Below are 25,132 nucleotides of genomic sequence, written 5' to 3'. Positions count from 1 at the left end.
GAGCCCAATCAAAGAGGAGGTGGGGGGGGGGGATGGGTAAAAGGGGTGGGGGAACAAAGGCAGAGAAGAAGCGGAGGAAGAATGAGGTACAAATTAAAGCCAAATCACGAGGGAGGCACTTTTTAACGCTTCTATTCTCATCCATACCTGAGCATAAGTTGCACTCTGTATATCAAAAGATGCAGAAAGGTCTAAGGTGAAAAACAAAGAAACAAATAAAGAAATTCAAATCATTGTGTATCATGGGGAGGGGACACAAGACAGAGATTAATGCAGCTCCCACAAAAGAAAAGGGAAAAAAACAAAAGGAACAAGATAACACTAGGAAAAAGGAAAAAAAGAGAGAGAGAACCAACTCGATTTGTTGGCCTTTAATGCTCAATGCTCACCAATAGCACCTTGTCCCAACGTATACGCACTGTCCACATCCCAACCACCTCCCCAAGACAAAGAACTGCATGCAACCCCACCCCTTATCCTTTTCTGAAGGTGTTCCAAACTTGCAACGCGCTGCATGGAAGGTGTTCGTCCCATTTTACTCCCCACGTGCTGTTGTACATCAGACCCAAACTTTGCAGCGCTTCTTGGAGTAGAACCGTGATTTGTAGCTGACACTTGCCCTAGAGGCATGAAGATGTAAGCATCCCCTTGTACCTCAGTATTCGTGCCATCATGCATGTCAGCTGAATATCTCACTTGTGCAGTCTGATTTGAATTTCGTGGAACTTGTGAAGTGCTCAAGGCAAACTGACTTGTGCCCTGATGAGCAGCAGCAGACCGCGTTACCATATTTTCTGCCATTTTCATCTGCAAAGAGAGGAAGCATTTAAGCTGAACACGTCTTTTCTTGTATACTTCAAAAGTTGCCTCGAAAAGGCTAAAACTATGTGTTAATGTTCAAAGAGCATAAAACTTTATATTCGAAATAAAGATAGGTCTTCAAGTATGTACTCGCAGAAACTGACAAGCAGACCTACCTTTGTTCTAAGTGCCTCTACATCTGATTTAAGAACATGATTGTCCACTGCAGCATCCTTTAACCTTTGTCTGATTTCAGTTAGCCTCTTGAACAAGGAAGAATTTTCTACTCTTAACTGTGCAACCTGTAGCCAGCCAAATATTCATGAGGCGAATGAGCCACTAAACTGACAACACCCAAAACAAGATATGGGTTATTATTTAAGGCATCTGTAAGAAGAAGAAGAACACACAAACAAGTTGTAACGAAAAGGAACGCATATGATGCTAGCCAGACCTGCTGCTCTAAATCACTAATGTGTGCCTGTTTTCTCCTCCTTGATCGCCTTGCGGACTCTCTGTTGGACAACATTCTGCCAATAAACACATCACTTAGCATCATCAAAATTTGTCCCAATCGAACAAACTGAAAACCAGGGGCCCTGGGCCCCCAATCCCCAATTTTATTACGGATTCCATAGCGCACATAGTTTCTTTAGATTAAAACTGGCCCTAATCCTTTATGAATAACATAGTGCACATAGTTTCTTTGAGATCAAAACCTGCACCTGGAAAAATATCAATGTACAGTTTCTAAGAGGTTCATCACCTTCTCACTCGCTTGATAGCACTGGGGTCCATACCCTGTTCACTCAGGCTTAATTCTGCTTCCGCATCCTCATCATCAGATGGCTCCTGAGAAGATCCACTAGTTGTCATCCCTGCTATCATAGAAAACACCGCTCTTCCTTTTGGCTTCGGAGGCAATGCTGGAATTCCAATGGGTCCAGAAGCACTTCTGTCTACTTCCCTAGCGTGACTGGCCTCTGTGTATTGCAGTATCCAATAAGTCAGCTTTTGCAGTTGTTATCATATAACACCCACCCCAAGAAAGGGGCATGCTAAAACAGATCCTGAGCTGAGCTCAATTGTTCAACTTAATCCTCTTTGCAGGGTGAACAAACTGAAAGTACTGTCGATGGCAGGGTCAACAAGCAAGCAAATTGATTAACATTTTAGAAGTACCTTGGATATCAGGTTCAGCTTTTGGAACTGTTGCTAGTTGACCGCGTGATGCAGGTGAAGATATACTCCCTTGTGACTGTTGCACACCTACACCAAAGGGGGCAGGTATTTCAGAACTAGCCATAAACCGTATAGAACAGAGCAGGGGGAGTAAGGTATAAGGTGTTGTGTCTTTTCAAATTAGGCACTAGCTTATGTATGTCAGTGGGCCTACTTTAATATGTGCTATAGCCATTTTGTTTGAATGAATACTACAAAGCAACAGAAACATGAGTTCAAATAGTGACGACGGCAAAGGCTGATTTCACGACATAAATTATGTCCTTAAAAATGTGTAATTGTTATTTGTGATTTTTATTTATTTCATAGAATCGAAAAGAGAAAGTGAGATCAATAATACATGCAACCCAACACAAAGCCGGTGCTTTTCTCCACATAGCTAAGTAGTGCCCTACTATAGGCATGTAGAAGAAGAATGACTGTCCAACAAAACGAGAGGCACATTTTAAAAAGCATAGGTCACAGAGGCACCACAACAACTGTACGTCTTTCGGAAATGCTAGGGATCAACTATTAGTTACAAGTGCCTGCATACTATCATAGAAAGTGATCTTCTTGCAATCAATAAATCTTTGTAGATAAAGGCTTATTGATCTAAATCACTTCTACAAACATGGCACAAAAGCCTATAAGAATATGCATGAATGCGCAAGGGACCCCTCAAAGGGAGAGATCATCATGCCTTTTCCAGTGGTGGGTCTCCTCAATAGATGATGCACTCAACACACAAGTGATGCTGTGGATGTGAGTGAGAGAATCAAAGGGAGAGAATATAGCGGGCCTCCAAAGAGGAAATATATAACTGAATGTATGCATGCCCAAAGGGCTGAATACAACTGTATGAACGGATGAAACCCTCACTACAAAACTGTACTAGACACACTAGAGAGGAGGTGAATTCTCACTGATGATCCCTGTAGGCCAAGGGCTACCCTGCTGGTCTGCTGTTGGGCTCTTGGCTGCCTTTGCCAAGCACTAGAAGGCCCAAGACTGAATGAGAAATGAGGGACCAAGGAGTTGCCTTTTATAGGCCTCCTTGGTCCTAGAACTGACCAACTGCAGCATACTGCACTGACCCCTGCTGGTACCCGACTTGCTGACATGGCATCCCACCCAGTCCACGTGTCAGCACTTGCTGCCACGAGGCAGATCCTGCGCCTACGGTGACTGCTCCTGCATGCTGCTTGCATGGCAGTCCACGTTGTAGCCTGGTGACGTGGCTGCCAGCGTGGCTGTTGCTGAGCTGGCTGCCTGCGTGGCAGTCCAGCATGTCCACGGGCTGTGATGCCCGTGACACCTGCCCTCTTCACTTAGGCCAGCCCTTGGGGGCCCCTTCTAGGCTCCTACCCTAGGCTGATAACTAAACTCTAAGATGGAAACAGTAACCTACTGAGTTCTCCAGTGGGTACCAGCGAAACAAGGATGATCTAAGGCTTGAGAGACTGACCTACATAGCTCGTGCCTGACTGTCCCTGGACTAGGGCTCCCAATGGGGTCACGGCATAACAAAATCACCCAGATTAGGGACCTACTACTGCTTGTCGATGTAGCCAGGTGTCACCGTGCACCCAAGTGCAGAGGTGGATGTCACAAACACACACACACACACACACACATATACATATATATTTTGTGTGTGTGTACACAGTGCACATACATACATACATGTATGTATGTATGTATGTTGTGTGTGTGTACACACACGCAGGCGCGCACATTTTTTTTAAAAGTGAAAATACACACACACACACACACAGAGTTTTTTTTGGGGGGGAGGGGGTGAAAGGAAAGATCCTTCAACTCCTTATTTAACACTTTGCTTGAGATGCCAGCAGTGTGAGATAGGAGCCAGAGCTAACAACCATCTTCTTGGGTTGACTCCACAACCTTGCTTGCTGGTCCAAAGTTCACTTTACCACACTCCAAATCCATGGAATGGGCTGATTTCGACACCAATACCCTTGCTGTCCCAAAATTTCAGAAATTCATTATGATTATTATAAACTGAATTTTTGGAATTCACTGCGTCTTCTATTCATAAATTAAACGTCTTTTTTGGCACTTGTCGTGTATGACCATGACATGAAAACGATGAAAATTTTGACATGCATAGAACTATCAATTTCCATTGAATTGGAAAATAATAAAAGAAGATGACTCACCAAACAGAGGTTGTCCTCTCTTTATTATTTGCAGTGGTTTTACAATACTTGGCCATACGGCCATTGATGTCAGAATATAATCTCAAAATACTGACCAATCATAAGCAAAAGACACCCTATATGCATCGATGCGGTGCATCACTAGAATGTCAAAACTCAGTGCTTTCTCATATCCTTGTATGTTCAAACTAGCTTCAGGTATGCATTGATCCCACACCTTTGAACCGCCTTTGGGTTCCATCTTTTTCAGCTTAAGTTTCCTACCTTCTTTGATCAAGTCTGGCGCTATTCTTCTATAGTGGTCTTCCAAAAGACTACCAAAATGAGGTGATGTGCAACAAACTTGAGATCTTGGAAGATGACATGCATTGTTCCAAGACTTTCAACGATACTACCACCTCTCGAGGAGATGAAGGTGCACCAAGTCCATTGTTGTCGCAAGATCCGGATGAGGGCCAAAAGAAAAATCGAGTGAAAAGGGGCCACATCAACACATACAATGCGCCGCCTTTCAAGCGCAAGTAGCCATGTAAAGTTTTTGTGGACCTCACAAAAGCTAAGGAAATTCTTTGTATTTCAAGTGTAATCAGCCATGGCACAGAACCAAAGATTGCCCTTCTTCGTCATAACAACCTCCAAAGAAGGGAGGTATGGCTCCTGCTCACATAGGAAAGGTGAAGGTTTTAGGTATGTCGACAGCAATCTCAATCGTGACAGTTGTAATGTATCTACTATGTCTTTTAGTCCTCATGATCGGATTCTCATAAGAGGATCTATCATGGGTCCACCAATGACATTCTTTTTTACAATGCCATGGCATTGCTCCAAGAGTTGAGCTTGCCAATGGGTGGCAGTAGCTACACTTAATAGGTCAGCCACCTTGCTGGCCATGAAGTAGGGGGCTTGATCCCTTCTTATAAGGTGGATCAGCCCACCTGGCCTGGTCGGCCCATATGCTGTAGGGGGTCGGCCCCTAGGTACCCTTTTATAGGGCTGTGTGCCCAGCCCTATGAGCTGGAGTCGGCCCACATAGGGGCAGTGAGTCGGCCTGCATGCTGCAGCCAACTGGAGCAGGGTGAGGGGCTATATATAGGCCCCCCTCAGAGCATCTTCTGGAGCTGCAGAAGTTCTTAGTGCATCCAGTGGAGCAGTTCAGTCCACCATCTAGTGGAGCCTGGCAGAGGTGCAGAGCCAGCCCACAGCATCACTTGAGGAGCAGGGTAGTGGAGCAGTTCATCCACTCCCTCGTGCTCCCAGTTCACTTGGTTGTTGAGCTGTGTGTACTGAGCTCTCGAGCAGCCCGTTGTTTCCGAGGTTTTTCCCCAGTTGTAGCGGGGTTTTCTCCAGAGGTCACTTGCAGTTCTCTTGTGCCTTTCTCTCTCCTTTCTCTCCTTGTGTGTGTGTGTGTGAGGCGTGCTCTCTCTCTCTCTCTCTCTCTCTCTCTTCTGTTCATTTCCACTGCACTTCTCACATGGTATCAGAGCCACAATTGGCTTGAGACCCGAGGGGCACAGGGAGTGTTGAGCCAACACACAAAGAGGAGGATTAGGGTGCTGTTCGGAGGTGTCTTTGAGGAGGAGCGGAGTGGGCTGTTCGGGTGACCAGCGAAGGGTGACTTTGAAGGGTGTTTTCGGATCAGAGACGAGGGACGGAAATCAAGGTGTGAAGGTACATTGGGCTGTCAGCCCACCTTCTCCTTTCTTCAACCCTCAATTCCTTCCATCCCATCCACCTTCTCTTTCAGTTCATCATCCTCTTCTCTTAGACATGGCGACTTTGTCTGACATGGCAGAGAACAAGACTAGAATTCCAGTGTTGCCCACTTTGTTTTGCCCACTTTCCCAGTTGACCAGCAATTGGATAGGCTCAATTACGGCGTTTGGTGGGTGATGATGGAATCTGTGTTACAGTCATACGACATGGCAGATTTCGTCTTGATAGGTGTTGCCCGACCAGGTACCCTAGCAGAGGACCTTGGCATCTTGACTTGGAAGGAGGCCGAGATTCTATCCCAGCTGTGGGACCGTCTTAATGCCAAGGTAAGATCATTTATATTTCTTAACAGTACTCAGGTGATTAATCACGTGAAGAACATGACAGAGGCCAAAAGTATAATGAAGAGGGTCTCATTGGAGGTCCAGATGAGGTGGTTGGATCCCAAGAAGTCTTCATTGATGCGGAAACACATCAACAAGTTAGAAGAACTTCAGCAGGAGGTCCTCCAGGTAGGGAAGCGGATTTCATTAGAGGACATGGCCATTACTCTACTATCCCGGTTATCCTCTCAGTAGTACGGAGCCTTATATTCATCTTTGATCACCAGTGGTAGGGTGAATAAGTTGACCTGGGAGGAATTGATCCGAGTGTAAGGGTATGGGCTTCCCAATCAAATTGGACATGATGGGTTCAATGCCCAACAACAAGTCTACATGATCCAAGTGCATAACACAGCACTCCAAACTATTTGCATAGAGGCTTGAATCTGGATGGGAAGTCGATCCACCTTGCAATCCCAAAACTACTTCCCAACTAGAAGCTGCATCTCGTAGGTCTGATCACTAGGCCTCGTACTCAGTTGTAGCTTCTGCACAAGTTTGTAATTAACAACGTTGTGAGAACTACCGAGGTCAAAAAGAATGTGAATCCATGTCCCTTGGATCTCACCATAAGCCCAGTAGTGTAGGTCCCTCTGAGGCTCTGGGCCTCTTCGGGCAATCAGCTTGGGTATGCCCACGCTCCTCACAAATCCTTCTGAAGCCGAAGCCGAAGCGAACGGAGGAAGCGCTCCTTGCTGTCCTTAGCAGTTTTCTGCTTCTTCTGAGAAGAAGGCTCAGAAGATCTCACTTCTCCGATGCTAGTAGCTGCATTGAAGAACTTTCTCTTGTTCTGGGTCTCGGGTGTAGTCAACTTCTTGGTCGAGACAATCGTATCATCATAAATGCGTGCGAAATGTATGGCCTGTGAGAAAGAGAGTGAGAGAGCAAGAGAGCTGAACGTCAGATTGCAATAGATGAAGTGACTGAATACAAGAAAAGCGAAAGGTTTTGTTTAAGCGACAAAACCTTATCCTTCACTAACCGTAGTTAGTGAACTAACTGTGGTTAGGGGAAAAAACCTCTAAAGAGGGAAAAGTGCCCCTAACCTACTTATTACATTACATTGGTCACTGCTAGAATATAATAATAATTCTAACACCCCCTGCAGTGCCAATGTCATATACAAGGAAATGATCGATCACCAAAAGGAGATAAGTTCAGGGCACTGCAAAATGCCTCAAACTTTTCACGTGGAAGTGCTTTGGTGAAGATGTTTGCAACATTGTCATGTGTTGACACATAGATCGTATTGATCTCTCCTGCATGCAACTTCTCTCTGACACAGTGATAGTGAACCTCAATGTGCTTCATGCGAGCATGAAACACAGGATTCTTTGCCACTTCTATAGCACTCTGACTATCCATGAGAATCGGAGAAGGACCCTCCAGTGAAAGATGAAGATCAGCAAACAAACGACGCAGCCAAACACATTCAACTGTCGCTCTGAAAGCTGCCCCGTACTCAGCTTCACATGAGGAGGTAGCCACTGTAGATTGTTTTTTGCTCAACCAAGAAATGCAAGCATGTCCTAGAAAGAAACAATTTCCACTGGTGGACTGCCTAGTATCATAGTCTCCAGCCCAATCTGAGTCACTGTAAGCATGCATCTGCAAGTCACCCCCCCTGGGAAACATCAAGCCAAAAGACTTTGTACCTTGCAAGTAACAGAAGATGTGCTTTACAGCCTGCCAATGCATAATCTTTGTGCTGTGCATATACCTGCTCACCTGAGAAACTGAAAACTGAATATCAGGTCCTGTATTGCAGAGATAAATGAGGCATCCGACAGCCTAGCTATAGAGTGTGACATCAATTAATTCACCCGCATCATGCATTGTAAGCTTCAGCCCCGGCTCCATGGGAGTGGACATAGACTTGCAATCATGCATGTTGAATCTGTCCAAGAGCTTTTGAACATACTTGGATTGAGACATAACAATGCCACGTTTCTCTTGAATAAACTGGATCCCCAAAAAAAGGCAGCAAGCCCAAGTCTAACATATCAAATGTAGCTTTCAATTGGACTTTGAAATCTGCAATTACTTCCTCATTTGATCCGGTGAGCAGCATGTCATCTACATAAAGAATGATGACCAAAATATCCCCCCCATCCTTCTTGATGTAGAGGGTGCTCTCAGTTGGACTATTGTGCAGCCCCTTGCTGGTTAGAAAGGCATCAATTTTGGCATACCATGCACATGGGGCTTGTTTCAGCCTATACAAAGCTTTATTCAACTTGCATACTTGATGTGCATTTCTTGAAATTTAAAAGCCCGGAGGTTGTTTAACATAAACCTCTTCCAACAAGTCTCCATTAAGGAAAGCTGTTTTAATGTCCAGCTAATGAACATTCCATTCAAAATTTGCAGCCATTGCTATAATTGACCTGATGGTGGTCATTCTGGATGTAGGAGCAAAAGTCTCCTCATAATCTATGCCCCTTTTCTGAGCATATCCTTTTGCAACCAGCCTTGCCTTGTACCGATCAATGGACCCATCTGGCTTTCTTTTGACTTTGAAAACCCAACGTGTACCTATGGCATTCTTACCTGGTGGCAAATCCACGACATCCCAAGTCTGATTTTCATGAATGGACTGCAATTCATCGTGCATGGCATTCATCCAATGCACATTATCCTTTGCTTCTTCAAATGTCTCAGGCTCCTCCTCATCAAGAAGAGTACCTGCATAAGCTTATTCAATTGAAAGAGCCCCCCCCATGTGCCTTACTGCACTACGAGTTCTGCCAGGCAATGGAGCTTCAAGCTTACTCTCCCTGAGAGTCTGAAGCAACCAATGCGGGACTGTTTTGGCTGCGTGTATCTCTTGAATTTCTTTGGGGGCTGAATCTGTACATGTGGATTTGGCAGAGGTTGCTGTAAATTCTGAGTTTCAGTGGGGGAACCAAATTAGACAGTCACTCTCCAAATGCTGTCACATTTATTTCCAGCTTGAAAGCTTGTAGCAGCATAGGAGCCATAGCCAAAGGAAGAGACATAAATTCGAGATTGCAAGAAGGGGGCTGGAAAGAGATCATGTTGTTGGCAGCACTCTAGTGGATATGTATGCCAAATGGGGCTTGCTTGCAGAAGCACGCGAAGTGTTTGACAAGCTGCCAGTTCGAGATGTAGTCTCTTCGTTTACGTCTTGAAAGCTTGTGGCAGTATAGGAGCCATAGACAAGGGACGAGAAACACATGCCGAGATTGCCCGAAGGGGGCTGGAAGAGATCTTTTTGTTGGTGCCAGCTTGGTGGATATGCATGTGAAATTTGGCATGATTGGAGAAGCACAAGAAGCTTTTGACAAGCTGCCAATTCGAAACGAGGTTTCATGGACTGCATTAATCACAAGATACGCAGAGCAGGGGCTTGGTAAAGAAGCACTGAACTGCTTTGAACAGATGCGATTGGAGGGTCTTTCTCCAGATGCCGTGACATTTGTTTGCAGCTTGAAAGCTTGTGCCAGCATAGGAGCCATAGACAAAGGCCGAGAAATACATTTTGCGATAGCCAAAGACGGGTTGGAAAGAGATGTCTGCCAACCAAGATATTGCGAACCATGAAACTCCACAAGGAGTAGTTGGTGCCATCCAACTTATTGTTAGAGACTCACTGTACCCACCTGTGAGCCCCCGTTTTGTGGGGACAAGGGGCCGTAAGAGTAAGGAGGGATGGGAAAGAGAGACCCAGGCAAACAGAGTTGGCAACCAGCACACGGGCTGGCTGCTGTCAGCAAACAGCAGAGATTTGGGGGGGGGCCTTTGCCTTCCTAGAAGCATGGACTGGCTGCATAGGGCACCCTTTTATAGGGGCCAGTCGGCCCAACCAGGGCCATCGACCAGGACCGACCCTGGTCGGTTTTCCAGACTGATCTGGTCGGTCACCAGTCAGGGGACCGACCCTGCTGGTCGGCCAAACCAGTAGGCCTGGGCAGTGCCTATAAAAGGCCCACACTTCCCTCCATTTTGGTATCCAGTGCAGAACAGAAAGCCTCAGTTTTAGGCTGTGCTGTGCACTCAGATTTGGTATCTTCTGACAGAGAGAGTTCCTTCAGTTTGTCTCAGCACTTGGCTGAGTTTTGTATTGCTCTCCTGGAGCCAGTTTTCTGCCCACCATCCGGTGGATGAATATATTCTCTCTGTCTAAGTTTTCTCTGAGTGAGTATTGTATTTGTGATCAGTTATCTGAGTTGAGTGTTGCTAGAGCGGGAGAGATCTTGGCTGGAGGTTGGAGTGATTCTTTCCTTCTGTTTTCTAACATGGTATCAGAGCCATAGGCTCTCGACTCTTCCTCATCAAAAACACTCTCTGAAGGAAGGAGTTCCTTGGCAGTAAGGCAACTCTGTTTTCAGCTCAGTCTAGTACAGAAGGTCAGTTCATTTATTTCTGTTTCAGTTATTCAATTTTTTAGCTATTCACCGAGATGGATCAGCGATCAGAAGCCTCTACATCCATTGCTCGTCCTTCCTCCTTCTCCAGTCATCTTCCTTCTTCATTTATCCCTAATTTCGGTGAAGCTGGAAAGCTCGATGGTACGAACTTTCCAATCTAGAAAGTCAAGATCCGAAGCCATCTGTTGGCACGGAGGTTGTGGAAGATAGTGAATGGGACCGAAGAAAAGCCGGAGGACATTGTGGACAAGAGGTGAAGTTCTAGCTGAAGCAGATGCGGATGAACTCTGTGCATGGGAAGAGAGGGATGCTCAAGCCTTAGCAATGCTTATAGGCACAATAGCAGATGCTATGATTCCTCATATCCAGTTGGCAGAGACGTCTTCAGAGGCATGGACCATACTGAAGGAGCTGTATGAAACCGATAATACAGCTCGTATCATCACACTGCAGCATCAGCTTTATAATCTTGATATGAATGAGGGTGATAGTGTGCATGATCATCTGACAAAGGTGAAAGTTGTGCGGGACCAGCTCGCAGCGGTTGGTCAGAAGGTGGACACGAGTCAATTAGCATTACTCACACTCCACAAGTTGCCACGGAGTTTCAAAAGTTTTGTGACTACGGTCACTGCGGGTCAACGGACAAAGCCAATCACCTTTGAGGAGCTTTGTCCACTCCTACTTCAGGAGGAGGCTCGAGAGAAACTCTTTAGGCAAACCGACGAAAAGGCATTGGTTGCCAAAGACAAGCCTGGCAAAGGCAAGTCAAAGGATTCCAAGAAATCAGAGGACGCTGAACGTAAGAAGAAAATGAAGTGCTTTTACTGTGAAAAGCTTGGCCACTCCGCCAAAGAATGCCGGAAGAAGAAGGCGGATCAAAAGCGGAAAAGAGAAGCCAAAAACAAAGAAGAGCCTAAGAGTGATTCTGCCAATGTGACAACTGGACAGTTATTCTTACTCAGTGAACATTGTTCAGCTTATGCAGTTAGTGAAGGTAAAGAGGGTTGGTATGTTGACAGCGGTGCTTCTAAGTACATGTCCAACAGAAGGACGTGGTTCAAAACCATGGAAAGTACACACCCGGATTCCAAAGTTTCTGTCGGGGATAGCCGGACATGTCCTGTGAAGGGCATAGGTAGCATTCCCTTCATTACCACGGCAGGTGAGGAGAAGGATATCTCTGGAGTACTTTATGTACCCGACCTTTGCAAGAATTTACTATCTGTAAGTCAGATGGACAAAAACAACATGGCAGTTCTTTTTCAAGATGGCAAGGTTACCGTGACATCCAAAGGGAGTGGGCAAGTGGTGGCACAGGGTGTTGAAGAGGATGGACTGTACCGTCTCAGTGCAATGTTGGTTCATGATGATCACGGAAAGTCCAAACTTTGGCATGAGCGCTTCAGTCACGTCAGCTATGGAATCTTGGCTGAAATGTCAAAGTCGAAGATGGTGGATGGACTTCCACCAATTACAGGCAAGGATGATGTCTGTAGGGCTTGTCTAGAAGGCAAGCAGCACAGGGATAAGTTCCCACAAGAGGCTTCGTTTCGGGCCAGCAAACCACTTGAGTTGGTTCACGCTGACATTTGTGGTCCAATGTCTACTGCATCATGGGCAGGATCCAGGTATTCACTTCTCTTTGTGGATGATTTCAGTAGAATGACTTGGGTACATTGTTTGGCTAAAAAGTCTCAGGCTTTTGAGAAATTCAAAGACTGGAAGGCTAGAGTTGAAAAGGAGACAGGGGTGGATGTCAAGACATTTCGCACAGACAGGGGGGGGAGAATTCACCTCAAGTGAGTTTAATACATTTTGTCGCAAGCATGGGATCAAGCGACAACTCACCACAGCACATACTTCTCAGCAAAACGGGGTAGCCGAGAGAGCATAGAACCACCACCGAGACAAGGCTTGCTATGCTCCGAGGGAGGAATCTTTCTAAAGCCTATTGGAGTGAAGCTATCAATACAGCGGTACACATTCTCAACCGGACCAAGACGAAGGCCGTCAAGGACAAGACTCCATATGAGGCATTTTATGGTAAGAAGCCCTCTATTACTCATCTCCGCATTTTTGGTTCTAACGCGTGGGTGCATGTGCCCAAGGAAGACAGGACCAAGCTTGATTCCCGAAGCAGACAATGTATCTTTGTTGGGTATAGTGAAGAATCCAAGGCCTACCGCCTCTTCGATCCAGTAAAGAAGCAAATACTCATCAGTCGGGATGTTGTCTTCGCGGAAAAAGAACCTGAACCCCAGGAGGAGCCTCAGATTGAGGAGGAGGAGATTGTTCAACCCCCAATCCCACCCCGTCCCAGGTTGATCATTCAAGAGGTTACCCAATCAAAAGCTGATATTCCACCCGATACTCAGGAAGAGCAGGATGTTCCAGCAGAAGTTCCCGTTCCTCCTCCCACAAAGAAGCAGAACAAGTTGCCCCAATGGTACCTCCGGACATTGGAAGAGTCTCGTGTCACCTCATTACCTGAGAGTAGCAGTTCCAGATTGCGACGGTCTCAACGTCTTCAAAAGGCCCCATCCGTGAATTTTGCTTTGGTGGCTCAGATTGTTGAGCCAAGAACCTTCGCGGAGGCGAAAGACAATCCCGAATGGCAGGCTGCCATGTAGGCAGAGATGGATGCTATCATGAAGAACCATACATGGGACTTAGTGGCCAGGCCCCTTCGACGAAAAGTCATCGGCACTAAGTGGGTATACAAACTTAAATACAAATCCGACGGCAACTTGGATAAGTATAAAGCCAAGTTGGTAGTGAAAGGTTTTGCTCAAACTGAAGGCATGGATTTTGATGAAACTTTTGCTTCCACAGCCCGCATGGTTACTATCCGGACAGTGATTGCCCTTGCTGCCCAATTCCAGTGGCCTATTTTTCAAATGGATGTGAAGTCCGCATTCCTTAATGGAACCCTGGAGGAGGAGGTATATGTGGAGCAGCCACCGGGCTTTCAAGATCCAGTGTCCCCATTAAAGGTCTGCAGGTTGAAGAAGGCGTTATACGGGCTGAAACAGGCCCCCAGAGCTTGGTACCAAAGGATTGATATATTCTTTCAGAAGATAGGGCTCAGTCGGAGTCCTTCTGAGGCAAACCTTTACTTGTTCATTGAGAAGGGATTGCGATTGGTACTCATCCTCTATGTTGATGATCTTATCTTGACAGGTGATCATGTCAAGAAGATTTCACAGGTCAAGGAGCTACTCATGTCTGAGTTTGAGATGACTGACCTTGGGTTATTACATTACTTCCTTGGGATTGAAGTAAAGCAGGCCAAAGACAGGATCTTCATTTCACAGGAGAAATATTGCAGAGAAATTCTGAAGAGATTTTAGATGGAGGATACTAACTCCCATGGAGGTCGGGCTTAAGCTAAGTGTTCACGACACATCTCAGCCGGTTGATACTCTTTTGTATCGACGATTGGTAGGAAGTTTGCTTTACCTTACCAATACTCGCCCTGATATTTGTTATGCAGTTGGGCTATTATGCCAGTTCTCTGCTTCTCCCCGGAAGAATCATTGGGATGCAGGTTTACGAGTGCTGAGGTATCTGAAAAGTACTTGCACCTTTGGGATCAGCTACACCAAAGGCATTGAACTAGGCGGGTTCTGTAACAGTGATTGGGCAAGTGATGTGGACACCAGAAGGTCGACGACAGGATATTGTTTCTTACTTGCATCTGGTGCCATCTCTTGGCTAAGTAAGAAGCAACCCACAGTGTCCCTTTCATCTACAGAGGCAGAGTACAAAGCCGCGTGTACAGCAGCTTGTGAGACACTGTGGTTGAGGTGGATTCTGGAGGACATGGACGTGTGTTAGGAGAATGCGACAGTGCTGATGTGCGACAATCAGAGTTGCACAACTATTGCCAAAAATCCAGTGTACCATGCGCGGACCAAACACATCGAAGTTTATTATCATTTTGTTCGAGAGCTCATCATCGACGACGTGATCGAGCTTATCTACTGCCTGACCGCCGACAACTTGTCCGACCTCTTCACGAAGGCACTCCCTCGAGAACAGATGGAGCACCTCATCAAACGCATGGGGATTGGCCCACAGTTGTGACATTGAGGGGGGGTGTTAGAGACTCATTGTACCCACCTGTGAGCCCCCGTTTTGTGGGGACAAGGGGCAGTGAGAGTAAGGAGGGATGGGAAAGAGAGACCCAGGCAAACAGAGTTGGCAACCAGCACACAGGCTGGCTGCTGTCAGCAAACAGCAGAGATTTGGGGGGGGCCCTTTGCCTTCCTAGAAGCATGGACTGGCTGCACAGGGCACCCTTTTATAGGGGCCTGTGGCAGGGCCAGTCAGCCCAACCAGGGCCATCGACCAGGGCCGGTTTTCCAGACTGATCTGATCGGTCACCAGTCAGGGGACCGACCCTGCTGGTCGGCCAAACCAGTAGGCCTGGGCAGTGCCTATAAAAGGCCCACACTTCCCTCCATTTTGGTATCCAGTGCAGAACAGAAAGCCTCAGTTTTAGGCTGTGCTGTGCACTCAGATTTTAGGCTGTGCTGTGCACTCAGATTTGGTATCTTCTGACAGAGAGAGTTCCTTCAGTTTGTCTCAGCACTTGGCTGAGTTTTGTATTGCTCTCCTGGAGCCAGTTTTCTGCCCACCATCCGGTGGATGAATATATTCTCTCTCTGTCTAAGTTTTCTCTGAGTGAGTATTGTATCTGTGATCAGTTATCTGAGTTGAGTGTTGCTAGAGCGGGAGAGATCTTGGCTGGAGGTTGGAGTGATTCTTTCCTTCTGTTTTCTGACACTTATCCTCCTCTGTGAGAACCCCGAATACCTCATTTGAGTTGTTCTGAGCCATTTTCACCAGATAATCTCAAAAAATACAGCAGACTAACCAAGTGAAATCCCTTCTTGGGATATAAAATGCACAAGTAAAATCTGCAAAGAAAAATCTGCCCACAGTGACAAATACTGTCACAGCCTGTCAAAGGCTCAAAATGCACTTCAATAATCCTGCAAATGCTCTCCAATGTCACTCAAAAATACCTGCAACAGTCCCAAAATGCTTGTACACTGCCAAATTGCATCAGAATGCCAAAAGCCCTAATTTCTTCAAGGCAATTGCATCCAAAAGAGGGCGAATTGCCTGAAAGCCCAAAAATGCAAGAAATTGCTGTGTAAAGCAAAAAGCCCCAGATTTTTGCAAGAAATTGCAACTCAAAAAGGGGCAAATTGTCTGAAAGCTTCAATTTGCAATTTATCTGCAAAAGAAGTAAATTCTATTCCCAATGTGTCCAAATGAAAATTCCCAAGTGCTTAGATGTGACTCAAACTGAGTCCAAAAAGAACTGCAAAAATCCCAAATTGCTTGTACACTACCAAAATGCATCCGAATGCCAAAAGCCTCAAATGTTGAGCTGAAATTGAGCCAAATTTCACACAAAAAGCATTTCTCTATTCCAGAATGCACACAAGTCCCAAATTTCTGCTACAGACAACAGCGTTCAAACGATGCTTGTAGGTACTGGAGCTGATAGCGTGGCGCACGTACGGTTGAAGGAAGCAGTATAGGTTAGTGATACCGTACGGAAGCCTTGCGCTATTGTACGGCAAAGTGCAAATTTGAAAGCCGTACACCGTACGATGCTGATGCAGGTACAGCTGTACGGACGAGCAGGTACCAAGGTACAGTGGCTGATTCAAAACGGAGCATACGGCACTGATTCGTACGGCTGATTTGTACGGACGATGAGCGGAACGTTGTACGGTCCAGGAGCATAGGTTGTACGACAGAGTGTACGACACCTAGAGGCTGGTGCGCAGGTTGAGCTACGTGAGCTTGGGAGCTGAAGTAGAAGATGTGGGAGCTAGTCCAGAAAGCAGGAGCTCAAGATCTAAGAGCACTCTCACACACGGACAATGGCAGAAGTCCGAGGAGAGAAGCAGATGCTTTGATACCAAATGTGAGAAAGAGAGAGTGAGAGAGCAAGAGAGCTGAACGTCAGATTGCAATAGATGAAGTGACTGAATACAAGAAAAGGGAAAGGTTTTGTCTAAGTGACAAAACCTTATCCTTCACTAACCGTATTTAGTGAACTAACTGTGGTTAGGGGAAAAAACCTCTAAAGAGGGAAAGTGCCCCTAGCCTACTTATTACATTACATTGGTCACTGCTAGAATATAATAATAATTCTAACATGGCCTCCTTCAAGGTGGAGCTCCTATTGTCCTTAACCTGCAACTTGTATGAATCGGGCAAGCCGGCAGCAAAGAAACCCAAAAGGGTCACCGGATTCATCTTTGTAGCACGGGTCTGAAGGTCACTGAATTTCTAGAGATAGGTCTTGAAAGTGACGCTCTGTTTGGTCATATCCAAGGCCTTAAACTTGGCCACAATGTCATAATCATCTTCCTTTTTTTAAAACTCAGTTCTAAAGGCTTCCTCGAACTTTGCCCAGGTGGATGGCTGAGGCCTCAATTCCTTCCACCAGAGTAGAACCAACTGCTAACTATACACGCTTGTCCTGCAGGTAGGGGTGAAAATTGAAGTGGACCTGCTATTTATGCAGCTAGGTATCCACAACCTCTTTCTTCCGATCCTTTTGTTCCCCCGAGAATTGCGCTCGGATAATATTGGGCCCGAGAACAGAAGCCATCGCATCCATGTGGATCAAGGTTTGAAGCTGGGACTGCATGGCAACAATTTGCTGGAACAACTGGTCATGGCTCGAGTTTAGGAGCACAAACTTTTCATTCAATCCGTAAGGAATTGGTTGAAAGCCTCCTTTGTAACCAATTCCTCATAGACATCATAGTTGTCTCCTTCAATATCCCGTTCAGACATGGGGGAGGGCTGATTGGAAATAGTTATAATCCGATCCGCCTTAGGGAGGTTACTTGCATCAGCCATGAAAGAAACCAAGAAAGGTATACCCAGAAGGAAAAAGGATGTAAACTACAAGACCTCGAAGGGATTCGGACTAGAGAGAACTGTTCTGGCGCACAAAATAAAAGCAGATTGCTGAGCAACCACCAAACTGGTCGAAACCCTGGAAACCACGCTGGATTGACTGCGCCCAGTTCTGAGCGTTGTTGACGAACCAGTGTAGGAGCTGACGCACTCCCAGACTCCAGCCACGCAGTGAATGGTACGGCCAACAGCTGCGAACTGTATGACCAATCAGCAGTGAATGGTACGGCCTAGCAGCAGCAAAACAAGGTGTACAAAGAACAGAGAAGTAGGTGCGATGGGATGGCAAGAGGCAGGGAGGTTCTATGAAAGCAAAAATTGAGGACTAGAAGAGGCTGGAGCACCTGCGAATCAAGGGCTAATGCCAACGAATTAAAGATGCCCCGAATTTGAACGCAAATGTCCTAGGCTTTGATCCAAATTGGTGCCCTAGCTTTTGAAAAGCAAGGCCAGCCAAATCTAGTGGCTTGCTTTTAGTGTTTTCTTGGCACAAAAGCAAAGTTACTTTTTTGCCTTCTCCATCAACTGACAGAGATTTCCCTCATCTCTCATGGTAGGTGCAAGCATGCCCACGCACCTTTGGGATTTCGTAAAAGAAATCCTCACCCTGGTGCTCTTCTCCCTATCAACGCATCTCCTACCAAGAGGAATCAGCTCCCAAACGCTCCCTACAAAATTCGCATGCCCTTCTTCTACAAATTCGCATCTCTCTCTTCATCGAATTGCTATTTTACCTCCCAATTAGGCACTAATCCAACCTGACTCATCCTCGCTCACATGGAAACCACAACTTCCCTACCAGCTGACGAAACAGTTGGATTTCCAAGCCACCCAGTGCAAAAAACCAAATCTGCACTAACCCGGAAGATGCAAACAGAATTCGCAATTACCTCCAGAAATTTGCCATCCATGAGTGGCTCTGATACCAAACTGACATGACCACGATCGCTCCTAGAAATCCGGACCTGCACACAAGCACGAAACAACAATCATAGAACCTCAAAGAGAGGCGCAGGCTTGCTCACCACCCAACCATGATGCTCACGGGTCCAAGATCCGTAGAATCCGAGCATCCTCCCTAGGCTGCTGGAACGAACATCTGCATCCATCCAGCCCACAACCTTCTAGCGTCCCATACCACCAAAAGGTGCCCACAAGGCCTCAGGAGTGTGCTGGGAATCCAAGCTACGCTAGAAAGCAGGTGCGCGTCCACAACACGATCCAGAATCCAGACCAGCTAGACATGCTCTAACTAAAACTGAACCACTAGGCCCCTTACATAGGCTTTGGCCCAGTGCCACTAAAACTAGCTGGAACCCTAACTCGTCCGTTGCCCTTGCAACCCAACCTGAGAATCACATTACCTAGCCACTAGCCTCCCTAGGCTATCAAAGTTAGTCTTGTGCGCCTAAGCACACGTCCGAGGCCTGCTCTGACTTGCGTGAATGAAAACTGAACCATTGGGCCCCTTATATAGGCTCTGGCCCAGTGCCGATAAAAATAGCTGGAACCCTAACTCGTGTGTTGCCCTTGCAACCCAACCTAAGAATCGCATGCCTAGCCACTAGCCTCCCCAGGCTATCAAAGCTAGTCTTGTGCACCTAAGCACATGTCAGATACAATCCGTGCACACGACTGTGTGCGTGCGTGCGCATGTGTGTGTGTGTGCGTGCATGCACACTTTTTTTTTGGGGTGAAATCCATGTTTTTTATATTACAAGAGGCAGTCCCAAAGTCTAAGATCGTCAGTGATCGCGATCCAAAATTTAAGAAGTTGGACACGAAGCTAAGCGGGAGTTCAGCTGATCATCTAGAGTCAAATGGTAAACAAAGTGACTCAAAGATATGCTTCATGCTCATGTTTCTCATAAGCAATCTGAGAGTATCTTCCAATGGCTGAATTCGCATGTTATAGTACAAAGCAGACAGCCACTAAGCTGAGTCCATGTATGGTTTTCAGCCTAGGGCCCATGGACCATTCGCTCCAGAACATCAAGGTTTGAGCTGCTTCAAACTCTTTGCAACAACAACAACACGAGAAGTTGTTTTTGCCAAGCGCGGTTCAAGAGAGAGCTAGATTTTATGCTAATCAGAAGCATTCACCTTGAGAGTTCATGATTGGCCAGTTTGTTTATTTGAAAATTCCCAAGGATTCTTAAGCAATCACAAACTTAAGTGGTTTACAAATTACCTGCTCGTTTTTGTCGGCCTTATCATGTGATCAATGATATTGCCTAGTTACCACCTGGGGTGCAAGTGCATCCAATCTTTCATGTCAGTCAACTGAAAGAGGCTTTGGGTGCAATCATAGTGTGGCGTCCATTGAGGAAACATTTTCATTTGGAGGATCTTATGACCTATATCCCCCATCGAAGCAGAGGGCAATTCTACATTACAAGGGACGGCCAATTAGAAAAAGGAGTATTCCTAAGTTCCTTATTAAATGGAAGGATCAGTCTGCTGATGATAACACTTGGGAAATTGTTGAAGCCATCGAGCGGCAATTTCCTGAGTTTCTCACTCAGAACTTCGTAGTGTAAGATAGTTTTGAGGTGAGAAAGGATGCTATGTCCCCTTCAGGAGATATGAGCTGGCACTAGAATAAGGTTAGATCCTAGCACATGACAGGTCCCTAAAAGTTAGGTAACTCTAAGGTTGAGTTTATACTACACCAAATGTGCAAGTACCCTAAAGTTAGGGACAGCCTCGGCTGAGTCTATAAATAAGAGCCATGGGCTCATATTTGAGGATCCCACAGGGGTGGACACTCGAGGACACCAAGACCTAGAGTAGGCCGAAGCGTACAAAATCCCTACACCTGGACTGGTGGGTATCTGTGGTATGGGACGCATATGCTTGAGAAAGGAAGTGGGCTTGGTGCTCCCTTTAAGGTCGGCCGATACTTTGTGTATCATACAGGCCTTCGGCAACTTTCAAAGGAAGAACAAAGCAGAATGAAGATCGGGCATCAATGTCCAAATGAGCCATTCAAATTTCGTGCGAAGCCTCCAAAGATCCTCAAAATGATAATTTGGAATGGCTGATTAACCTGATCAAGCTAGAACAAGACTTTGAGGGTGAAGGAGTTCAAGACCCTAAACAGACGTGCGACCAACGGCCCTATCAAACGAAGCATCAAGTTGACGACGAACGAAAAACGTTAAGAAAAAGAAGGCAAATGAGAATCAAGTCCAAGCATCAAGCAGGCGAAATGGACAAACACTAACGAATTTGAAAGAGAGAGAGAAAAAGAGACCCGTGCTAGAGCCACAGCCGCGCACGCAAGATCCAATTGTTGCTTTAGGAAACGTTGATATTCCCGCGGATTGTTGTGAACAAGATTGGGCAGCTCGTTTCGCAACCCTGTGAACAACGGATTCAAAGCCCCTGAAACTTGCTGCTCAGGTAATCCATTATTTCCAACGATGCCAGACCTCTCCTTGATTTCGACGGTCGGAAGAGGAGAGTCGTCCTGATTGTCGCTCTGTCTGTCGAAAATCTGAGCCTTCTCGTCTTCGAGATCTTCAGCAGGACTGAGATCGTTTTCCCGATCCTCGTCTTCTTCTTCCTCCACAAGAGGGGACGGCTTACTGTCAGGCTTTGCGAGAGCGAGCGAAGCATGTCTTTTCAGAAATTCCTGGAACGCCCATTCGGAAGCACTTCGGTTCATCGGCTTGCCGATCTCCCCCCTAACGCCCGATTCTCCGTGAAGTCGAGGGGACGAATCGACCCCCAAATTCGAGCCATGCCCAGCGTTGCCACCCTCCCCTTGAGTGTCCAATTTCCAGAAAGTGCCGAGGATGTCGTCCACAGAAAAATTGCGCTCCATCCCGTGATGATGTCCCTCCCTGCAGCGCAATTCGATTCTTCCGCTGGAATCGCTGAAACCCCCGACCTATCTCCTCTGCCAAACTAAGCGAGCTGCTCCATGATTTCTGAAATCCCTCACTGTTCTCCTGCCCTTCCGAGGCAAGAACGGCTCGGTCCCCTGCCAAATTTCCCTCTTCCGGTGCAATCCAGCCAAAGATCCCGCACTTTTGTGTCCCTGCTCTCTCGCCCTCTTTCAAGCTCTTACAGAATCATGACGGCAAGAACTGCTCGCTCCCCTGCCGAATTCCTCTCTTCCGGTGCAATTCAGCCAAAGATCCCGCCCTTTTATCGCCCTGGTTTTCAAACTACGCTCTCGAAGTCTGTGAAGCTCTTACTCCGAGGGATTGATGCTGCGTGAGCCCTCCAGAGGCACGAAAGGATCACTGGAAAGCTTGCAAGCTGAAAAAACTTAGGTGCGATGGAGTGAAGAGGCTCAAAAGGGCGGCAAAGGATGGTTAGCTGGAAATCAGGTGAAGCTCCAAATCACCATAGCTGGATAGGAAGGAAAGCTCAAAAGTGAAAATGATTGCACATGGATTTTACCAAAAAAAAAGAAAATGATTGCACATGGTCAAAAATTATATAAATTATCTATCACTCTTGCTTTAATTTGAGAACAAATTTTGTTATTGAGTATCCTTTTAGTCAAAACATTTCCATTTGACTACTTTGTTTAGTGTTTACCCAGTGATAGGGCACTCGCCTACCAAGGCGCCGACGCGCGTTCAAATCTTGGTGCTTCCAGCGCATAGTCCGAGGACAAGTGCCCCCCGATAGAGCCAACAAGGGTGGTGAGTCGGTGCATGAGTTCCCTAAATTAAAAAAAAAAGGAGTGCGCACAAGAGCATTTTTCTCGAGTAATCTCGAAACTTGGGATTTCAAATTTCGAACATTTGTCTTGATAATTTCCAGATCTTTTAGCTAAAATATAACTAAATTGCCTAAAATTGTAGAGATTTCACAAAATTGAGAATATATTTTTATAGGTGAAAATGAAAATGATCTAGGTTCATTGTATATGGTTAGGTTAGGTCCATTGCATATAGTTTGTAGGTTTTCTCTAAACACTCCAGTCATTATGCCTGGACCGCATTTCCACATGGCTATGTAGCTAGACTTTGTGCATGCAACTAGACTCCAGGCATAGTCTAGCTAGCACACATACTTGGATAGCAAGGAAGCTCAATACTTTAAGTCAAAACAAGTTTTTAAGTGAGTATACTTATAGTCAAACTTTTTCATTTGACTAAAGCCTAGTGCATTTCCACATAGTTATGCAACTAGACTACGTGCACTATTGCTATGCAACTAGACTTTGTGCACTATTGCTATGCAACTAGACTTTGTGCACTATTGCTATGAAACTAGACTCCGTGCACAATCTAGCTAGCACACTCATTGGCAAGCCCATGAAAATAGGTTTCCCTCCCCTTTGAACCCCTGGGTCCAGTATTGAATGATGAATAGATCTTCGTGTGAAAGGAACGGGTCTACTTTTTAGGCTAGAGCCCGTATTTTCATTGCACGTATATTATGGAACTCACTTCCTTCGCTTCTATTTTCATGCACTCTAGAACAAAAGTCAATGGAATGCCCAATACTAATAACAAGAAAGTAGAAGTAACAATAGAGGCTAAAGGTTAAAAGTAGCAAGGAAGGGAGATAGTGTAGTGACGACTAAAGCACTAGGCATAATCCAATAGAGGACGACAAATTCTATGCTTTTTGGATGGATTTCAAATTGTGCTAACCATGTTATCTCAATATAAATGTTACAACTTATTGCTTATATTGGGTCACCACCCATGTTTCACGCAGCCATGTTATCTCAATGTAAATGTTACAACTTGTTGCTTAGATTTGGTCACCACCCATGTTTCACACATACATGCATATTAAACACTAAGCCATACCTTATAACCATGGCCAAAAAGCAAATGTGACTTTGCTCTTACATTGTTCCTTGCTTCACGACACCTATTGGTGCACACCTTCTAGATCACATAGCTGTAACATTATACTTTAGCCCTTCTTCTTCAACTTGTGCACTTTTTCTTTATTCCCATGTCCACAAAGCCCCACACCATTCCAACCTTCACAATAGTATTGACATGCCATAGGCACTCCATTCGTCCTCATGGAGCCAATCTTTTACATTATGGATGAGAAACAAAATCCTTGATGATGCTCGAGGCCCATGAAGATACTCTCGATGCTTGTGAAATTTGAATATCTTCAAATCTCATGTATATATTTGCTCAAAGAACCATGCAATGAGGAAAAAGCACGATAAACATCATTGAATACACAATGATATTTATAGACTCTCTTATTCTATTATTATTAACAAACTCTTAAGTCATCGCATGAAAATTTCAAGAGCAAATCTAAAGTATATGCATTTATTCTTAATGCAAGTGAATCAATTATTGGACAAACATATGAAGGGCATAGTGAGTTCTTAATTTGTGCACTATGAAGCAAATAAGAGATAGGGGGAAATGGTGAGTCCCCCAAGCAACAAAGCCACCAATTGTAGCCTTTTGATTGATTTGTCAATGCTGGGGAACAACGAGTTGCCCAAGCAATAAAGCTACCCATGGCAAGTGATTTTTTTAATCTCTTTGTGATATGATAAGTCCTTTTAGAAATGAATCCACCAATTTTTGGTTCTGTTTTACTTCTTTGTATGTGCTTTGTGACTACTTTGTGCTTGGTATGATGATGAGTCCCCTAAGCAATAAAGCCACCAATTCTGGATGTTTTTTGATGACTTTGTGACTACTTCGTGGCTACTTTATGACTTCTTGGGGGAAGAATGACCCCTAAGCACTAAAGCCAACATTTTTAGGCACTTTGTGGTTGCTTTGTGACTAATTAATTCCACCAATTATATGTGCTCTTGACTATTTTATGAGTGCTCGAGGGATGAGGCTATTAAAAAATTAAGTATTTGATTGCTTTGTGACTCCTTATGATTGATTGGGGGGAGATGATGAGTCCCCCAAGCAATAAATTGACCAATTACAGGTGCTTTGTGATTATTGGACATTCTAAAGACCTTTAATCTCAACAAATTATTCCATACATATATCTTAACCTAATGAGAAAGATTATTAAGAAGGCCTTTACTTTTCAATTGAGAAATTCAGTTGATTTCTTTGGTGAAAAGGTGGAGTACCCTAATTAAGTTAACGTCAAAGGGATTTTATGCAAAGGGAAAGTTGATCATACAACATCTACAAGCCACTATCAACATCTTACCACTACATTAAACACATAAATAAGTCCCTCTCCTTGTAAATAGAGGGGTGTCTCATTAATCACTCTCCTATTTACCCCTCCTCTTGCCCTTCCACCCCTCCTCTTTTTCCTTTTCACTACTTAATATGTTTTTGGATTCATTTAGTTTTTTTTTTTTTGGGGGGGGGGGGAGGGGGGATAAAATGCCGGCTTTCATTAAGTAGAAAAAAGGAAACAAAATAAGGGGGTTAGTCCTTGGAGAAACCGTACAAAATTTGGCCAAACTAGGGGCAAGAGCTCAGGGCGTACTACGCTCCTCTGAGAAAGCTACATAGAGCTATCCTACCTTCAAGCTCACCTCAACCAAAAG

The 25,132-nt window shown here is 45.4% G+C and overlaps 1 protein-coding gene across 1 annotated transcript; it reads right to left on the bottom strand.

Moving 5' to 3' along the window:
• LOC147890197 (light-inducible protein CPRF2-like) lies at nucleotides 1–22,001 on the bottom strand. Its single transcript, XM_087390895.1, has 6 exons — nucleotides 20,906–22,001; nucleotides 1,984–2,059; nucleotides 1,568–1,784; nucleotides 1,256–1,331; nucleotides 978–1,103; nucleotides 1–807 (listed from the first exon to the last, which is right to left on the bottom strand). Exons 1-6 carry the CDS (start codon nucleotides 21,476–21,478, stop codon nucleotides 379–381), a joined length of 1,497 nt encoding a protein of 498 aa, XP_087247021.1. The 5' UTR covers nucleotides 21,479–22,001; the 3' UTR covers nucleotides 1–378.
• Between the last annotated feature and the right edge of the window lie 3,131 nt (nucleotides 22,002–25,132).

The sequence above is a fragment of the Dipteris shenzhenensis genome, chromosome 19, assembly GCF_047967505.1.
Source record: "Dipteris shenzhenensis isolate YYH24624 ecotype China chromosome 19, Dip_SZ_1.0, whole genome shotgun sequence".
NCBI classification, from domain to species: Eukaryota; Viridiplantae; Streptophyta; class Polypodiopsida; order Gleicheniales; family Dipteridaceae; genus Dipteris; species Dipteris shenzhenensis.
Note: the sequence above shows the minus strand (reverse complement) of the source record. Positions and strands in the feature narration are given on the sequence as shown.

What these genes read in the sequence shown, in the direction of transcription:
- LOC147890197 (XM_087390895.1), bottom strand. Translation starts at nt 21,478, where the DNA reads ATGGAGCGCAATTTTTCTGTGGACGACATCCTCGGCACTTTCTGGAAA. An exon ending in CGGCTGTGGCTCTAGCACGG is followed by an intron (nt 2,060 to 20,905) that starts GTCTCTTTTTCT and finishes GGTGTGCAACAG; the next exon opens with TCACAAGGGAGTATATCTTC. An exon ending in GCTATCAAGCGAGTGAGAAG is followed by an intron (nt 1,332 to 1,567) that starts GTGATGAACCTC and finishes GTTTATTGGCAG; the next exon opens with AATGTTGTCCAACAGAGAGT.